The sequence below is a fragment of the Ictidomys tridecemlineatus genome, chromosome 3 (genome assembly GCF_052094955.1).
Source record: "Ictidomys tridecemlineatus isolate mIctTri1 chromosome 3, mIctTri1.hap1, whole genome shotgun sequence".
NCBI lineage: Eukaryota > Metazoa > Chordata > Mammalia > Rodentia > Sciuridae > Ictidomys > Ictidomys tridecemlineatus.
The window spans coordinates 178,078,418-178,099,256 of NC_135479.1; the positions used below are offsets into that span (position 1 = coordinate 178,078,418).

The following is a 20,839-nucleotide window of genomic DNA, read 5'->3' on the forward strand; positions in this document are numbered from 1 at the left end:
TATGTACTGAACACAGCTTGTGTTTCAGGGGAGTGTTGTACATGAACTAGCTCATTTAATCCTCACAACAATCCTAAAAAGGCACTGCTGTGCTTTAGTGTCCAGACTGGGCTTTGAATAAACCACATTATGGTTTCTCATTTTTGTGTGACCTTAGTCATTCCAATGCTCAGTTATTTTTTTTTTCTCATCTGTTGAAATGGAGACAGTAATACTTAGCTGAAAGGGCTAATAAAGTTAAGTATCATGTAAATTAAAGGCATAATAAACATTTTCTTCAGAAATTTTCAGGCTTTAAACTTGAAAAGTGATTGGATTAAGGAATAAAACTAGGAATTTTAATCATTATTAATTCCTCACTAAAACAAAATTGCTACTTTAAGATAGTTAATTCATGGCTCAATTTTATTTTGTCATATGCACTATGGGTATGATTTTTCTCAAGATCAAACACTTAAGTAAGAATTTCTATATCACTTATTAATCCATATAAAATCTCTCACAGAAAATTAGAGAACCAACCCCCATACATAATACACACACAACACCCACACAGACAGACACACACACACCATATGTATACATATATTCTTTCTATAAATTTAATTAACTATGAAATTACTGTCCTCACCTAAAATGTTTATTCTAAGAATAAAAGATGTTTGCTATTTAATTTAATATAATTGTTAAACATTTTTATAAATAACATACATAAATTTATTTTTTAAAACTAAAAGGGTTAAAATGTAGGTAAATATTCATAAAACAAGTTTGGCATGAAGGGCTATAGTGTAACTCAGAGATAGATCCCTTACCTACCATGTGGGAAACCCTAGGTTTCATTCCTGTTACCACAAAAGTAAACAAAAATAAATTAGAAAGATTATTATGAGTTATTTTTTCTTGAAAGTATTGTTATAGAAATTGGCACATCCTTATTAATTATATTATTATACAATTTGTCCTATTTTAGTATATATTTGAAATGTTTCCAAAACAAGATATTGGTAACTTTTAAAGTTGCAATTCCATATTCTATCTTGTGATGACCATCTCTTCCAAAGCTAGTCCAAGCAGTCTAGAGTTGTATGTGTGTTACATATTGCATTATATTTAACCAACCTTAAAGATCTACCAATTTGTGAATCGTATAGGCTTAGCTTTATTGCTCTGAGTATAGTAAATACAAATATTTTCTGCCAAAGCCTGAATATGGGTCATGTGTCTGATTATTCACAAATATATCTGAAGAGAGAAAGAACAAAGAAGATATTTTTCTGATCCTTAATGAGCACTGGGGATTATTAAGTGCTTCAGTGTAAGTTGACCTCTGCTTATCACATTTATCATTTATCAGATACAATTTTTCATAAGTGTGCTTTGTCACACTTATGGCTATCTGGCTCTGTCAATACGACTTTGCATAAATCTTTTACCAGTGCAGAGGGCTTCAGATTCCAAGGTTGCAGTGATGTCTGTCTGGCCTTCTGGACACTGGTTGAATATAAGTGAGTTTTTTATCTTCTATTAGCCTCCAGTTAAGGGTGCAAAGACCTCATGCAATTTGTGACACTGCAGTTCCCATGCTGGAGAACAGTGCACTCTTGTGGGGCAGCATTAAAACCAGCCAGACAAAACCTTCTGCATCCCAGAGCACAAAGCAGGACTGCACCCATGAAACAGAGTAATTGACATATGTCTGCTTTGGCACTGGGTTAGAAGCATAGTGAAAGTGTATGCGATCTGATCTTAGAGGGTAAAGAAAGAAGCGCCTACTTCAGTTTCCTTTCCTTGAGCACTGGTTTCATATTTTAATATTGCCTGTACATGTGACTTTTTAAGAGAATAAGACATGAAGAAAATCAGAAAAGAAGCTTTAGAAAATTATCACATTATTTAGATAATATAAATTACTCAAATTTTCCCTTTTGCATACAAACTATTGCTTGAATTTTAAATATTGTTGTGGCATACAGAAACCATAGAGGCAATTACATGCACATTTGTGCAAAGAAGCATCAGTCATAAATATATAAATATAGTACTTGCAGAAAATGTGATCTAATAGGTTATGCATAATTTAATGAGTTAATTCCTCAGACTCTCACTTCATCAACATAACTAGTTTTGTTCTGATAGAAATATTAAAGGGTGAGATGATGGTGCAAATCTCTTTGTTATTGAGCATAGTTCATTTTTGCTTTTGAATTTAGTGGTTTTATTTTTATGCATGTTGCCGTATATTATGGTTATCCATGTGTTGTGTGCAAATATATAAAATATCATTATTCAATACATAGCTGAAATTTGTATTAGAAAAATGCAACTTCTATTATTAATCACCCCATGGATTTTTGATAATAAATGTATAATTGAGTTAACTGAATTTAATGATTATAACAAAAAATGTGTATAAAGACAACTTTAATCCAAATAAATTTATTATATAAAGTCAAGAAAGTATTAAAATGAAGTAGTTCATGTTACTTAAAATATCATTTCAAAATAGCTGTGATAAAATTTATGCAAAGTGTGTCAAGGTTTTATTTTTTGTTGTTTGCTCTTTTAATTCCAAAGTAGGTATTGAAATTCAAAAATAAATTTCAATTCCTACACATGTTTAAAGTGAGACACACTTTTATCCTGTTACCCCTACTTAGTCAAATAGCTTTATGACACATGATCAGCGTGGCCATGAGAAGACTGAGTCATGGCTGCTGCCGCCTCTGAAATTCAATAAATAAAAGGCAGCCAGGTCTGAGAGTCTGTAAGTCTGGCACCTTTGAAATCATTACTTACCATTAAATACCCCTTTTATTTGTTGCCTGTCTTTGATCATGAAATCTGAAATGCCACTTTCCCTTGCAATATACTCAGGCAACAAAAACTGATCAATCTAAGGTAGCATTCTTATTGAAAACTTGTGATTACCATCCTAGGTCAGTAGTGGGATTATTGAGGTACTTACCTGCTCCAACAACTTTGTCAATGGATATGTTGGTGGCATCCAATTCCTTAGCAAACTCATGAACTGCTTGTGTCGGGTCCTCATAAGTATGTGGGTCAACATAAGTTCTGAGACCTGGAAGTTTTACTGTTTAAGGGAAAAGGCATTATTTTAGTGAGATTTATAAACTGAGCAAATTTTATGATAAAATATTGGCTAAGAAATTCTCCAACCCAATATGGTACAACAAATCTTATTTTTTTTTCTGTGAATAAACTAAAATAATAGAAATAATAATAAAAAATAATAGAAACTGAGATTTTTGACCCACATGTTTAAAATTTAAGAAAACTTATTCACAATGAAAGATAAAGAGCCACATGAGGAGTTTTCTCTGCAAATACATCTTAAAAGGGTAAATCAACTGTTTGATACTATATAGCTTTTATCGACATTCACAATCAAAATCACTTACTGAAATTATTGATCAACTTTCATCTGTGGGTATGGGTATAGACACACCAATATACTATCCATCAGCTAAAATCTTATGTAGCTTTTTTATATAAAGGCAATATAAGCATTTTTTTATAAGCTTAATAACTGTGATAAGAAACTATGTTCCAAACATAAATTATGTATATATTTATTAGATACTAATTATTTATTAGATACTAATCTCCCTTGTTATAGATTTATTTATTAAATTTTTCTGAAGGTGAAATTTTTCTTGATGTTCTGTAATTAAAATATTAAAGACAAATGATACCAGTGAACTTGCTATCATTTAGAAAAATAACTCAGATAATTTGGAATTATTTCTGAAAGAAATCTCAGTTTGATGAGATCAGTTAAATTTCATAAAAAGATTGTCATTAATGAAAACTGCAGTTTAAGGCTCACTGTATATCTACTAATAATTTTGATTGTACTTTTTAAAAAAAATCTTTATTTTTTAGTTGTAGTTGGACACATACCTTTATTCTATTTATTTATTTTTATGTGGTGCTAAGGATTGAACCCAGGGCTTTACACATGCTATTCAAGCACTCTACTTACTGCTGAGCCACAACCCCAACCCAATTAATACTTTTAATCTTGGTAACATTGATAACAATGCTTTATCAGGAAACATGGATGCTTAATAGTTATATATTTTTCATTCATTACATAAGTTATTGAAGATTTTTTTTTATTTTAACTCAACAAATAAAATCAGACATTACAGTTTTCAATATTGCTTTATAATGGAAGATTTCATGAACCGAATGGCAACTGAACATTCTATTGGCCAATGATACCTTTGAGTCAATTTTGTCTTTTGTACTAAGCCATCGTCATCCGTTGTCCTAAAAAGCCTTTGGCACAATAAAAGAACTAGGGACTCTCAGGGACAGGTGTAAAAACTGTTTTCCTCAGCTCCTTCTTCAGGTGACTTTGAGGCAGCAGAACTGGAATGCGAGGGTGAGGAGCAAACTGGGATGCAGAACAAAGGCTGATAATGCACACTGCTGCTTCTTTGGTGTCCAGGCTGCTGCTATAGGAGAGCAGCACCCTCCAGCCTGAGGCATGGTGTGGATAATTTGAAAAGACACCACTATCTAGTAAGTCAACATCCCACGGGAATGGGGAAATTTAAGTATTGGCTGTGCTTTGAGCAAAGAACTAATGATGGAGCTTTTAAAATGAGAACTCCACTTTGGGTTTTTTCTGGCTTGGATAGCTAAGCTCATATGGCAAGGAGAAAATTTACTACACAAATGCAAGCATTTAGTGTACTTAGTGATCAATGAATAACGGTGATTATTTTTGTATTTAGTATTTTCATTGTTAATATTTATTTACAGTTTTCCCCTTGGTGCTTATGATGGAACCTAGGGCCTGGCACATGCTAGGAAAATGCTCTACCACTAAGTCACATCCCTAGTCCTATTTACAACTATTAATATTATTGAGGTTTTTCAGTTTTAGAGTTTGGGCTCACAAATATCATTTATTTTAAGCTGACAGATTATTTGCCTACTTCTTTCATGTTGTTATAATTTGAATCATAAAGTCCCCCAAAGACTCATGTGCTGAAGGACCGTTCCCCAGTTGCTAGTGATATTGGAGATGATGGAAATTTTAGGAAGTAGAGCCTAGTTAGGAGAGGTGGGTTACTGGGTGGGGGCATATCTCATCCCCAGCCCATCTCCCCCTCACCCCCATGAAGAAGTAGGCAACTGTGTTGCAGTCCTCCTTCTGCCATAATGTTTTGCCTCACCTCAGGCCCAAAAGGAACAGAGCTAGCTGACCATGGATTGAAACCTCTGAAACTAAGCCAACGTAAATTCTTCATCCTCTAAATTGATTTTCTCAGGTACTTAGCAATAAAAAGTTGACTTACTCTTTTATGAAAACAGCAGAGTCATCCTTCAACACAGAGGTCTATTATACATTGCTATTATTACACTAAATAACTATCAGTAATAAAACATTTTACTCTTGAAGCAAGGCACAGATTAAGGAAAGCTATCATACATTTCTTGCTTTGGGGTAAGAAAAAAAATGTACAATTAACCACAGAATTACTAAAATATGTTAACAGGCAAAGTCTTGTTAGATTCCTTTAGTTTGGTCTGTTTGGTTACATGTTAATATAGACACATGAGGTTAAAGAGGCTATATTATATTTTGATATACCTCTACTGATTTAAAAGTAAGGTTAAAAAATTCTAGCAGTCTCTTCCAGGAAAAAAAAAAGTAATCCTTTAAACATTAAGTAAAATTATTATTTTTTTGATAAATAATTACTAAAATAATTAATTACCTTGCAGAATTTAAGAAAATCAATTCAAGGAGATTTTTTGGGCATCAGAATTTACAAAGTATATGAAATGATTGACTGCTCCATCTCAGACATTTTTTTAAAGCACTAACTTTACAAAGCCATCAAATGTGTTGTTAGAGTTATCCTTTAGTAACAATCAGCCTTAGAGAATGTCTCTATTACTAATTTGAGAAGTGTATACTCACCTCCCCCCAAGTTAGTCATATTCACTTCTAGTAATTAAAATAAGGCAAATTGCTTTTCCTTCCAGATGACATTGTGTGTGTGTGTGTGGGGGGATACAAATACAAACACACATACCCCAAGTAAAATGGTCTGTTCACCATGGGAGCTTGGCTGCTGATTTTTAACTGCTAGCCCCAGAGGTTCCGGGACTCAGGAGACTGAGGTTGCAAGGCACATAATCCCTTCACACCAATAATTAAGGGCAGCATACAGAGTAGCTGGGCTCTGTCATGAAACCCAGATAATAAACACATGCACACGTGTTAAGCTGCACTACTTTACAGCTCGTTCTGTGCAAACACAATAATTTACATTTCCATTTTACCAGCATGCATTGCCCCAAGGATAGCAAAAATGTAAAAAGGTCCAGCCAGAGAGGGCAGGGGGACAGGATCTCAGAAGGTGAAACACATTTTGTTTCTTTTGAAGCAATATTATAGGATTTGTAATAAGGCTGGAGGGAATAGTTCATAGCTAGAGCTTTTTAAAGTAATACCAACTAAATGGTCTGAAATAAACCAGCTGCAGTATCGAGAGGCACGAAGTTTATGAATGCATATAAGTTACTTTATGTTTTTTGAAGCCAGGAAAAAATGTCTTCATTTTTGTTGTTGTTAGTCCATCATGACGATATTCTCCATTAAAAATTAAAATTTCAACTAACTGCACCATAAAAACCAACAGGAGACACAAGGACCTGTTCACGATTGCTCTGCAGGAATTTATCAAAGCACCATATTCAGAAGACTTATAGTTCTCATAAAATTAAGTAAATCAGCATCGTCTTACTGTAATGATAATATGTTTATCAGTTGTCCAACTCTAAGAGGGATTTAATTCCAAAGAATGTAATTGTTCTAATTTATGCATGGGGATTGTGATAGATTCTTTGGACCAGTGGGGACACAAAAATGGAAAACAAGTATTCTATAATTTGTTTATGCACTCTTCTAAGACTTCTGTGCTGATAATGTAACTAATTTGGATTGATGTGTCATTGATATTAAGATAATAGCACTTTGGCTTTTTTGTGGATTTTCCCATAATAATTGCAAGAGATGGATAGAAAAAACAATGATTCTGCGATCTCTTACATTGTTTCATCTCACACAACTTTACATTTTAGCAAATACTTCTTTTTCTTTTTAACTTCCTTTTTAAGCCACCCCATGCATCCTAGACATTAGCAACAAATAATCAAATTTAACTTAGTTTATAACCAAAGTTATCATTTTTTAGATATAAATCCAAAGGCTTACAGGAAGTACTATGTTGATCTGAAAGTAATTTTAGGAGGCAATAGTGAATGCCAGCAAATGCTTATAAGACGACATTAGCTGCATTGAGATATTTTAGTGCACAGAGCATGAGTGTAGTCTGTACTAATTTCCTGCTGTAAGAACATGTTATTCCTTTTAAGGCCACTGATTAGTAATTGCCACACTGAGCGGAGCCATAGTTCTGAAAACAAAACACCTGGAACGATTTGTTTCACCAGAAGGAAAAGAAAATGAGTCTTTTTTTTTTTTTTTTGATGTAAACACTTAGTTACCTAAAAAGAGTATTACTTTTAGAGAATATTAAAATACACAAAATTGGTTGGTTTAAAATGAGGAGGAAAAGTGGAAAAGTGCTGGCTTTTCTACCAGTTGGATATCATATAACTCCAAAATAAATAGTTTATTCTCAAGCTCTTTCTTGGTTGGTTGATAAAATGAAGGAAAGCATTTCACATAAACAGAGGTTGTTTATATTTATTTGGCAGTTAGGAAGAGAAAATATTCCATTTAGATTTTAGCAAAGGACTAGTAATAAGGAAATTGAAGATATGCTTTGCATTTCAGCCACGCAGAGCTGACTACAGTTCTTACTGCTCATCATGTGCATTATTTGAATATAAACCACAGGTTACCCTTCACTTTAACTTAAGTATGCTGAAATGTAGCCATGTAAAAATTGCTTAATGCAAAGCCATGAATTTCCTTCTTCTAAAATAAATTTAATTTACTCTATTTTTCCATAAAACTACTTTTGAATTCTCTTTGTCAAGGGGGAAGCTATCCAATTATAAATCAACAACTGTTAAAACTAAAATGCTAAAACAAAACCAAGTTTAGAAACTTACAGTGCCCATTCCCAAAGTGAAGTCTTTTTTCATCCGCACCATGTTTTGATTTGTTATAGCCACAGAACCTAGAGGTAAATCAAGGGAACAGAACACATAAGGAAAAAAAAAATGCTTTAAAAAACGATTATCTATGATCAGAATATGCAAAGCACAAAAAAAGTAAAGCTTTTTCCTCAAACAATTAAATGCTTTAGTGAAAGTTTATTGACTTCACATTCTCCAAATCCTAGGTAGAAAGCCTCTTTTCCTGGGGACCCTAGAAAGCTGCCTAATGAGGAGATATGGAGAGTGGCTTCCCTGCTGTGCAGACCCCTCCAGCTCAGTTTTTATAAAGGCCTTAGAATGTGTTTATAGTATTTTTTAACAACTACTGTTAGAATGAATGAAGGGTGAAGTCTCCAATGGTAATGATTAGTGCCACGTAGTGCTGCCAGTATTTTTGGTGAGAAAGTGTCGAGGAAATCTAGGGTTATTGAAGTGGGAGGGGATAATTGGAAAAAGAAGGCAGACACTCGGAGTGGGGTCAAAAGAGAGAAGTGGTATGCTTGGAGAGTAGGCACACGAATTAATGGAAAAAAGAAAATCAAAACTAAGAGGAAAGGAAAAAAGAAAATGAAGAGAAAAGGAAAGACCCAGGACACAAATGCTAACATTGTTATTTGATAAAAGACTTTATTGACCATACCAAAATTTTATAGCAATCAAAGGCAGCAAGGAAAGCATGATCAAAGAACCCAGACAATGAGACAAGAACTCACCTCCCAATCAAAACATATATGACGACGGTGAGGAGAATAATGGCCACTGCTGCTGAAATGGCAATCATTACCACTTGGCTATTTTCACCAGAGATGGAAAAAGCTGTAAGGTGAAGAGAATAAAAGAAGAAATGGACAGGTATCATCACATCATGTCTGACATATGCAGCAGAGCTTGTCAATGTGGCCCTGTATTCTGCTTTTACCTAAAATGTTCTTTAATGTTTGATTCGATACTTCAGAATTTTTCCTTTAGTGTAAAAAATAAATAAATTTCCCATAATTTGGATTGAAATTTATTCTACCTCATTAATAAATGAAACAGGCATTGAATAAGGAATTAAATACTCTCTTTCATCATCAATTGACACCACCTGAATACCTTCTGTGTGGAAGGTGCTGGACTTCTTTTCTCTATCCTTATTACAAGAAACTTGTTGGATAAGCCAAAAGGTATCAGAAGAATATAAAGAACAGGTGAAATATCCCAGTAGGGACAGTAGGAAATGATAAAAATCCTTCTAATTAAGCTTGTTTTTCCCCCAATAAAATTGTGATGTTTAAAAAGGGGTTGAGAGAGAAGAGGGGAGGGGAGGGGAGGGGAGGGGGCACAGTAGAGGATAGGGTAGAGAGCAGAATTCATCAGACACTAGAATGGCAATATGTAAATCAATGGAAATGTAATTGATGTAACTGATGTGATTCAGCAATCTGTATACGGGGTAAAAATGGGAGTTCATAACCCTTTTGAATCAAACTGTGAAATATGATATATCAAGAAAGATGTAATGTTTTGAACAACCAACAATAAAAAAAAAGAAAAAAAAAGTGGTGTTTCATTGGCAGCAATATGGATGAGCCTAGAGAACACTGTGCTAATTAAAATCAGTTAGACACAGAAGACAAATGCTTCACATCTCACTTTTGTAAGGAATTAAAGAAAAAAAAAGTCAGACTTGTAGAGAGGATTCATGGCTTCCTGAGGCAGGGAAGGGTTGTGGGGTGGGGATAGAGACCAATTGACCAAAATATACAAAGCTCCAGTTAGATAGAAAGAATATGTCTTATGTTTTCAAAAACCTATTGCAGAGCAAAGTGACTACAGTTAATAAAAACATATTGTACATTTCAAGATTTTAAATGCTCTCACTATAAAAAAGAGACAAGTATGTGAAATGATAGGCATGCTAAGTGGATTGATATAATCATTTCACAGTGTGTACGCTTATCCAAACATAACATTGTACTCCATAACTATAAAAAAAGTATTTGTCAGTTATAAATTGAAGCTAAATTGAAAAGAAAAAAAAGAGCAATGTAATACCTGACTCATGGACCTCAACACCTATCACCAACAAGCTCCCCCACATGCTTAGCTTTTGAAGTGGCCCCATTACTCATTCATTCACTGAGAGAAGAACTCAGCAAAAATGTCCCAGGAGCCAAAACTGACATGCTGTCACTTTAGCTGCAAACTTAGAATTACTCTACATTTTTAAACGATTATTAAAAGTGCAAAGAACAAACTTTTGTGACCTGAAAATTCTTTGAAATTCTAATTTTATTGTCTCAAAGTTTTACTGATACACAGCCACATAATTTCTTGTGTATGAATGATTTTATGCTACAGTGAGCAGCACAACAGAGACTTATGTGCACAAAGACTAAAATATTTACCTGGCTCATCACAGAAAATATTTACTGACCCCTCATCCAGAACAATGCTTCTCAAACTTTCATATGTGTACAAACCATATAGAAATCTTTTAGAAAACCAGTTTTCATTCAGACAGTCTGGAATGGGGACTGAGACTGTACATTTCTTATGATGTCTCAGGTGATACTGATTCTGTTTGTGCCAGACCACAACATTTCAAGTATAAAGAATCTAGACCTTAAATATGAAGTCACCTTGTTATCTCCCTATTCTCATCCTTCTACATCAAGTGAATCACAAAATCTTCTTAAATATTCAGTTTCTACCTCCATTTCTCTCCTGGATGATTATTTAAAATTCCCAATTGGTCTCTATTTTTCTGTCTTTTCTCTTTTACTTTGCTACCTGATTACTGCTTCTCAACCATGAATTTGAACACATCACTCCTGTGCATAAAATCTCTGCATGATTTTCCATCAATTTCAGATAAAATTTCATAGCAAGGCATATAAAGCCATTTAGTTTCAATTCTCTGTCTAAATTCCTAGCCTCAGCTGCTACAACCTCAGTAAGCATTCTAATCTCAATAGACTTTCTAAAACATAAGCAGTTCCTGGAACTACCTCTTTCATATGTTCATATTCACATGTGTTGTCTTTGTGGTAAAAGCTGATTAAACATGTGAACAAATTATGCTCAAAAGAACAGCAAAGGAGTCAGTCACTTGAATACTGTCATCACATCACAAGAATTCAACCCTGTATCTTTAACTGGATCACATCCAAATTTGGAAGACTTTCTCCAAATAGGTGGTTTTAGAAGTAATAAAATGACGCAAGAAAATAAATGGGGTGGATAGGCTGTTAGAACTTTCCTAAGCATCTGAGAAAAGAGCTCCAAGTGTGAGAGGATGGCACACCATAATATAAACTGTTGCAAACACTTTATTCTGTCCTACTAGCAAACTCTTGTTTACACCAATGTGGCAGTCAGGAGAGTGTCTGCTCAGATATCCCTGCTGCCAAAAGTGCAGTGAGCAGACAGATTCCAGCTGCTGCACTTCAGGATCCAGGGTGCCCTTTACAAACTGACCATGATGGACAGGGCAAGGACAAAGAACCAGAGTCCAGCCATTCTTGCCCAATGCAAAACTCCTCAAATGGATGATCTACACTCTGGGGCTCCCCATTAGTTTTACTGAGACTCTAAGAACTGCTCTGCAGTCTGAAGCTCTTCCTTACTGGTACTCACTCTTTCTTTTTAAATTTGCAGTGTGAGGGGTTTAACCCAGGACCTTATGACTGCTAGGCAAGTGCTCTACCACTGAGTTACATCCCCAGCTCTTTTCAAATTTTGTTTTGAGACAAAATTTTGCAAGTAGTCTTGGATGACCTAAAACTTATGGTCTTCTTCTTCTTTTTTTTCATAGGTGACAGACATCCACCATAGTCTGAGACTCTTTGTCCACCACTCCCTTGTAATTTCCCATGCATCTCTCCCTAGAACCCTTGCTCTTGAAATTCCATTATAGAATCTGTTTCTCAGAGGATCTGAACTATGTCTCCCCTTCTATTGGATATAGATGTGTGAATAGTCTGTAAAATAGCTCATCTCAGTATTTCAAAGAGACTCCATAACATATAATGACTACTTTAACTCACACTTTTAATTTTGTACACTGTAACACTTTCTAAAAACTAGCAAGTGTTGGCAGGGTATGGTGAACGCCTGTAATCCCAGGAATTTGGGAGGCTGAGGCAGAAGGATAGCAAGTTGGATACTCAGGGACGCTGAGCCATATGCCCAGCCCTTTAATTTTGTTTTCATTTTGAGGCAGGCTCTTGCTAAATTGCTGAGGTGGCTTTGAACTATGATCCTCCTGCCTCCAGCCTCCCAGATTCCTGGGATTACAGGCATGTGCCACCACACCCTGCTCTCTTCTCATTTTAATCTATGCTACATATATTGTTGTCTTTCTCTCCCTCAAGAAGAGTAGTTACTATGAGCCAGATTGCCTAGATTGGTAGTTGTTTGCTATGAGACATGATTTGATTATTTGAGGATTAAATGAATGAATACAACTAAAACATTTAGAACAATGCCAGATACATAGGAAGTACTTTATAACTTACATATTGTTATTATATATTTTCCCTGGTGAAAAATTTAGAACAGTACTCTATCTCTTATAAAAGTCTATATTTTAATATACAGAACTCTCTACTTAAAGATTCTATTGTCTCTTTGTCAGGTTGCCTTAATGTCCTCTGTTAATATTTTCCAAGAGATAAAGTTGATGCATATTCATTTCTTTTACTTTAAAAAATTTTCTTGGTACTGGGGATTGAATTCAGTGATACTCAACCACTGAACCACACCCTCAGCCCTAATTTGTATTTTATTTAGAGACAGGGTCTTTCTGAGTTACTTAGCATTTTGCTTTTGCTGAGGCTGGCTTTGAAATCGTGATCCTCCTGCCTCAGCCTCTTGAGCCTCTGAGATTACAGACCTGTGTCCAGCTCATATTCATTCTTTACCAACAATAAAAAAGAAGTTTTTTGGTATTTAGGAGTCCTAATTTAATTGTGCCTGGGGCTCATCTTATTGAAAAATAACATCCAATAGAATCTTCTAATTCCAAAGCTCAACTTTATTGCACAGAGTTCTTTAATTCTTTGAATTTTCAGATTACAGATACTTACAAAAACACAAAACATTGACATACACACTGCTGTGGAGCCCCCTGCAAACATTTATGTTAGATCTTATTCTCTATTTCAGCAGCATTTGGAGTTGGGCCTGATAAAAAAAGGTGCTTAGATCACAAAGGCTCTGCCTTCATTGTTGGATTAAGGTACCTACTATAAGGGCTTTTGAGAGTATGCTTTTTTCTTGCCCTTCCACCCTCCACCATGAGAAACACAAAGGCCTTCACCAGGCACCAGATTCAGTGCCTCCATTGTGTACTTCTAGCTTCAAGAACTGTTATAAATAAACTCCTATTTTTTGTATAAATTACCAAACCATAGGTATTCTGTTATAGCCGCAAAAAATGAACTCTCTTTTACACACACACAGACACACACTCCACATACACACTGAGTGATCACTGTATCAGGTACTATTTTAACTACTTTATAAATGATAACTAATTTAACCAACATTTAAACCTCATGGAGTGACATGTATAATTTTCCCCAATTTCCAGGTAGGGAAACTGATGCAAGGAAGTAATTTTCCAAGGTCATCCTAAATGCAAATCACTTCCAAAATACTTGCACCTTCTAAATCTTTCACAGCTTTCTTTGGTATAAAGCATACATCTAGGATTCAGGTTCTGCCCACTAAGGGTTTCTATATAATTGGTCTGTCTGCTTTCTACATGTCATACTGTTCTTCTTGTTTTGGTAGGAGCTGTATTCATTCTAGGAAAATCCTTCTGTACTTCTGAACTCTGTGCTTTTTGTGAGTATTAGTGTTGCCTCTTAGCATGTGAGGGTGTAGCACTGGATCGGGACTCCAAACTTGGAGATTTTAGTTTCATTGCCCTCATTTACTAGCTATGCAAGCTTGGAAAAACACACAACTCTGTCTTACATCATGCATAAAAGGAAAGTATCTGAATAGTTTACAGAACAGGATCAAATGAAATGTTTATGAAAACGGTTCATATCCTGCCATATAAATGCACAGGCTCTAGAAACAGATCAATTATCCACCAACCATGAGACTGTGGGAGGCTTATTTAACCTAGTTATACCTCAGTTTCCTCATCTGTATAAAGATGATTGATGATAAGTGCTGACATTCAACAAATAAGATATTTTAAAGCACTTAAAATATGCACTCCGATGGGCCTCCATATCTTTCCAATAAACCAAGATCAGAAAATGTTATCTAAATGCTAGCTCAAGATCCATTATGGTCTACTTAAGAAATATTTGTGTTATATATGAGAACTTTTCACTTAATTTTTAAAAATAAAAACCAGAGGGAAAAAAGAAAAAAAATTGATAAAGATATCCAAATGACTTTTACATTTTAAAACTATTATCATAAAACAAAGCTTTAGAATTTTTATGAATATCATCACTTTGATTTTCAAATAAGAGAGTGAAGCTTGATTTTTGTTTTTCTTCCACTAAGACTAAATGCTCCCCCTCCCCCCGCTCTTTCATTTCTGCTTAAAGTCTGGAAGAATTCTATGGTGAAGTAGTAAAAGTAAATCGATTTGTTACAAAAATCAAACTATAGGGCTGAGGATGGAGCTCAGAGGTAGTGTGTGTGCCCAGTGTGAGCAAGCCCTTGGGATCCATCCTCAGCCCTTGGGGATAAAAACAAATCAAATGTGCAACTCACAGTTATTTTTATAAATAGAAAGGGTGAAGTGGAAAAGTTCAAGTTTTTTTTTCCTATCCTCTTTTCCCTTCTCTCTCTCTTACTCAATGTAAGTTTGTCAAGAATAAAAAGTGGTGAAAATCTACAACCCTACAGGATTTAAATCAGCTACTTTTTTTTTCCTTCAGTGCTGATGATTAAACCCAGGACTTATCACTACCTATGGAAGTGATGTAACTACTGAGCTACATCGCAATCCTGTAAAAATTGTCAATTTCTTAAGCCTCAGACACTAAGCTTCAAGAGAAGTCTTTTATGCATGAATGCTACTCAGCAATGTCTGTGGCAAATATGGAATAGATTGGAATTTGTTGTTGATTTTGCAAATCATCAGATAGCATGGAGTTCTAATTAATATCATACAAAATTAGATGGGGGTTCCAAAATATTCATGAACATACTAAATGTTTATGAAATGGTCATCTGATTCTCTTACTCATCAATATGTGTCATTTATATAATAAGATATCGTAAATATTTGCTTTTTCAACTGTGATTTGGAATTTTTTTAGTAAATTAAATATAGATTTTGTTGTTACTGTTAAACCAAATATTCTTTTATAAGTTTGAAAGTCAATTTATAGTCATTTCCAAAGGAGGATATTTCTTTGCATCACTTAAATTTACAAAAAAAAAAAAAAACTTAGAATGACTAAAGCCACATTGCAATTACATTTGATTATCCAGTCATCTAAAATTTTTAACTTATTTTGAACCTTTTCATGGATTTCTGCACCATATTGCATTTTGTATCGAGTGTCTCCAGAGTGGTTTCTCTTTGCTTATTTCATCCTAGGAGTTAGGAGAGGTCTTTATGGATAGATAATGTGTGTCTGTGGGCAACAGCTCTCCTCTAAGTAGAACTGTTACAATTTTGCTGTGAACTTAAGATGTACAAAAGCATTAGAATCTCAAAACCTTGCAGAAGTTAATACAGCTCTTTGCTGTAAGCAGCATTCTTATTTGACAAAGGGAATATCATAAAATATTTTATTAACAAACAGTTTTTATGATTTATGGTCAATTCTACTACATATAAAATTATTATCAATAATAATGTGATTTTTATGTCAGGAACAAAATATTTAGAAAATAGAAAATATAGGTACCATAAAAATCATAAGTTAGGATGATCAAAAGACATGACTAAATTTTTCTTCAATAATGTTTTGGGCATTCCTAGACCCTTTCAGGATTACCTGCTCTAAAGGGTGTCCATCTTTCTCTAGGCTAGTTTATAACTATGAATTACAATGGAAGAAAACTATTAGTACTGTATCTGATTTTTCTTATTACAATATTACAATTAAAATAACACTTGTTCACTAGAGATAATTGGTTTATTCCTAAACACACACACACACATACACACATGCACAAATATGTACATACATGTGTATATGCATCTGTTCTAATTTTGCTTTAAATCAGTCTTAATTTCATATTTAGTCTCTTCATTAACTAGCTAAATAAAATATCTAGCTTGTATTTATTTCAAATTATCAGCACAGTTATGATATCACTTTCTGGAAATTATATTTTAGCAGAGTGTTTTTAAAATATTGAGTAAATTCATGTAAAGGAAGGAAATCTTTGTTTTAGCCAAATTCATTAGACAAAGTTGGGATCAACTGGACAGAATATCATGATTGCTTGTGAATATGAATGAAGAGATAAAACACATTTTAAAAATTCCTTATTCCCTAAGTTATACATAAGTGGATGTGATAAGGATAAAAACAAAATTAAGATCCTCATGGATCATCAAGTTTCTTGTCTGTGGTTGACTGAATCATGAAATGAACTTGGAACATTTAGATTGATAGGTGCTAGAAGTATGTTATTATATTAAACAAAGTTCCTCAAGAGGAAGTTATGGCTAACAGAAAACCAGAATCATTCCACACATTAAAATAAGTTTGATTTGTGAAAGAGAACAAGAATGCAGATGCAAACCCACACAAATACAACACACATCTCTGCAAATTCCTAAAGTCCCAAGCAAGATACTTTCAATTTATCATACTAGGTGAAAATTTAGAAAGTAAGAATACAATAGCAAACACTTTGGGTAATAATCCTCCCCCATACATGAAATTGAAATAATACATACAGTCTGGGCTTGTTTCAAACTCGAACTTTCGGCTGTTGGTCCCATATCCAGCTGCTGTTCGGGCTCGAATTTGGAATACATATGTAGTATCAGGCTTGAGGCTACTGATTGTGACATTTGTGCCTCTTGCCCTCAAAATGGTATAACTTGTCTCTTGTTCCTGCTTTGAAGTAAGAAAATAAATCATGTTAATATGAAACCTTCATTATAATGCTATTGCATGATAAAAAATGAAACACTCTAAGTTGATTTTTTAATATTTTAAATAGAGCATATGATGCATGAAAAAGTTATGTCAATTATTTCACTCTTTGGGTGCAAGGAGGGAAATATTTAAAATAATAATATTTATAGACTTCCTAATTTGGAGGTTATGATTTGTGGTCTCCACATAAAACTGGAAAAGTTAGCTTTCATTCTTACTTGTTCCTGAATATGTGAGTGAAAATACATTCTCCTTAAAGTCAAAGCTGTGAGAAACTAATTCCAATTTCAAACTAATTCCAAGAAAAAACTTACAAAGAAGAAAATATCCTGATGAATTACACATAATAAGAACATCATACTGAACCTCGAATAGAAAATATTTTTATTAATATAAAAATATTAAACATAAAGTCAAAATTTTATATGTGGTTCTAATTTCCTCAGTTTCTTTTGTATTTTGTGTAAGTCATTGCCATTTAGTAGAGACAAATATCTTCTGATTGAATTCTCAAAATAGTGCCCCAAAAGGATTTCTTCTAGGAGATTCCCATTCCACATTAATAATAATGTTTCTTTTGTGTCAAGTCCTGTTTACAAAAATTGAATTTGCGCTGAATTTATTTTTTCTCTACCATACATGAAAATGATAATTAATTAATTACACTCTTTAGCTAGAGATGCTGGTTAAGTATTAAATAGCATTTAAATTATTATATTAAATAATGAAGAGTTGAATGTATTTCTTCGGCATAAATAATTAATTTATTCATTTAAAAAAAGTATTGAGGGGCTGGGGATGTGGCTCAAGCGGTAGCGCGCCATGCCTGGCATGCGTGCGGCCCGGGTTCGATCATCAGCATCACATACCAACAAAGATGTTGTGTCTGCCGAGAACTAAAAAATAAATATTAAAAATTCTCTCTCTCTCTCTCTCTCCCCTCTCTCACTCTCTCTTTAAAAAAAAAAAAAAAAGGTATTGAGGAAATACCCAGAAGCAGACTGTGTCCATCATTTTTGAGGCAATTAAGCATTCAAGAAATCTGGATCTTAAGAAACTAAAATTCCAGTAAAGCATTCATAATATTTCCAAACCCCAAATATGAATTTGGGAATAATTTTTAAATTCATGTTTCTATGCTACAAACAAGTATTTATATACACATATTTAAGGTAATATCACATGTATGCAAGCATCATGTTTTTAAAAACGTAGGAAATAATCAATAGATTCAATTATTTTTGTCTTGCATTGATTGCATAATGTATATTTTACCCTGTTGGTAGAGTTTGAAAGAAGTTAAATTTTTATGTTGGCAAAATATATAAAAAGAAGTCAATTGTATTTTGGACTGAGCATCTTAGATTTAAAGGTGTCATACTAGTTTAGTTATCTAGTGTGAATAAAGGCACAAAATTAATTTTCTTGAATCAACAATAAAACATGTATTCTTAAATTGGCTCACTATTTCTTGTTACACTTTTAAAAATAGGAGATCCCAGTCACAAGAGTGATGGGCTTTACCATAGTGGATGACTGTACTGTGATTATGGCAAAATAATGTTTCTTAAATCTCACCTTATTTTGATAAAAAGAGAATACCTTTTTCTTATAGAGGGGTGTATGAAAAGAATAGCATTATATTTGTGAACTACATTGACTCAATAAAGGATATAACTACTTAACACAAAAGTATGTTTATGCATTATGCCCTTTGACAACTGTCATTCTAATAACCCTCATACTTCTAACTATCCATTCTCATGATGAAGCAATCACAGAAACATACTAAATGAGGAATCATGACTGTCAGAGTTCAAAACATAACCTAATCCTAATAAATTTTGAGAGGGGCTGTGGGGAATTCATCTAATGTCACTCTCCCTCAATTTTTCATTTTATAAAAATTGCTATTTACCAACTTTTATAATATGATCACACTGCTGAATTTTAAATAATGCATGCAGAAATGTCCTGTATTCATAAGTTGCATCTACATATATATAGCTACATAATCGCCCAACTTTTTTTAAAAAAAATTCACTTTAAAATACTTTATAAAAGGCAACAAGTACACAAATGTGTTCTGTTCACATTAGCAGCTATAAAGTGAGCCAGTTTTCATGATAAAGTTGAAATATATCTTGCTTTCAAACGTTGCCATAATTTAAAACTAGGGAGAAATAAGTGTTAAAGTGATGAAATATCACAATCTAAATTCTATGTATAAATAACCCTGTGCTCATTTTTATAATTATATTATTGAACCAATTTTATGATGTGAAGCATACTTACTCATCCACCTCACTTTCTATATTTTCCTCTACAGACTCAGGAAACGTTTTCGTGATCAGTTAAATAATGCAGTGTTTTTTTTTTTTAACTCATTCCAATGCTACTCTCTGTATTAAATGAAAATCATGTGACTATGAAGGTCATAAAATGAAGCTTGAGTCAATTAAATAAGGAATATTTAATCATGAGACTAAAGAATCATTACAAAATTGTTAGTGGAATAGGCTTCTCAGTGTGAATGAACATAAATGTCCTGTCTATTGTCAAAATAAACTGGCTTATGTTTGGTAGTGATATCTTTGATGTTGTTTATTTTTGTAGAATAGCAGGTATCTGACAAAGTGATTTCTAAATGCCTCTGTTCCTATAAATTAAAGAGGTCATATGACAAGGATACTAAACATAGCTCCTACTACCAATGTCAGTGCTTTCTTTTCAACAGCACAGCTCATTATGAGAAAATAAGCTCATTCCCTACACAACTCAACCACATAACATTGTTTCCCCACCTTTTCATAGTATTTGACTTCATAGTCCAATATGATCCCATTAGGATGTTCAGGTTCTTGCCAGGATAGAGAGATGCTGTTTCTGGATGTTCGATCTTTCTTGATTATCATGACAGGTGATGGAGCTGAAAAAGAGAGGAGGGGAGGAAAAGTTGGAGAAAGCAAGATTATGGGCTGGGAAGCATGGTGAATAAGAGTAGAAAGAGAGACGTGAACCAGCAAATGGAGTCTATCATTGGTCTAATCTTTGGCAAGAAAGCATTATTTCCATTTCCAAGACCCTTGAGTATTAATCTAACCCTATATCCAGCCCCAGCAGCTGGATTTTAGCCCTAGTGCATTCAAGCCTATGGAAAATGAGCTGAGATTTTCTTCTGCTGGTTGACTAGTGGCAAGTGAGCAGATGTTTTCAATCTGCTACTATAATGTAAGCAATGAAATATATTTGATATATTAAAAAAAGAACAAAACATTAGGACTACCTATTTGTTATAATGTTGCGAAGTTATTAATGCCAGATTCCTCAGCTCATTGATAACATTTTCATATGCAACTCTGTAAGAGGACTGGAATCCATTATGCACAAGGAGTCCCATGGTATCCATAGGTAATAATAATATTTGTTGTATTATGAAATAGATATGACTTAGGGTATATTACAGTAGATTTTGACTTCTGACAAAAATATTTCATGAATAAAAACATATTTAAGAAAACTATTTTATATTTTGAATTTTAATTGCTTAAACATTTAATAAGAAATTCAATGAAATT

General features: G+C 33.7%; 1 protein-coding gene across 2 annotated transcripts in view; it reads right to left on the reverse strand.

The window, feature by feature from the left end:
• Epha3 (EPH receptor A3) overlaps positions 1-20,839 on the reverse strand; it is a 336,639-nt gene that overhangs the window by 59,689 nt on the left and 256,111 nt on the right. Inside the window, exons 6-10 of one of the 2 annotated variants that reach the window (XM_021732341.3) lie at positions 20,066-20,190; positions 17,057-17,216; positions 8,889-8,991; positions 8,128-8,195; positions 2,969-3,094 (exon numbers count right to left, since the gene is read on the reverse strand). In XM_021732341.3, coding sequence (XP_021588016.1) covers positions 2,969-3,094; positions 8,128-8,195; positions 8,889-8,991; positions 17,057-17,216; positions 20,066-20,190 — 582 coding nt within the window. Of the gene's footprint in view, positions 1-2,968; positions 3,095-8,127; positions 8,196-8,888; positions 8,992-17,056; positions 17,220-20,065; positions 20,191-20,839 lie in introns of both variants that reach the window. The other variant, XM_005334163.3, reaches the window with a different exon arrangement.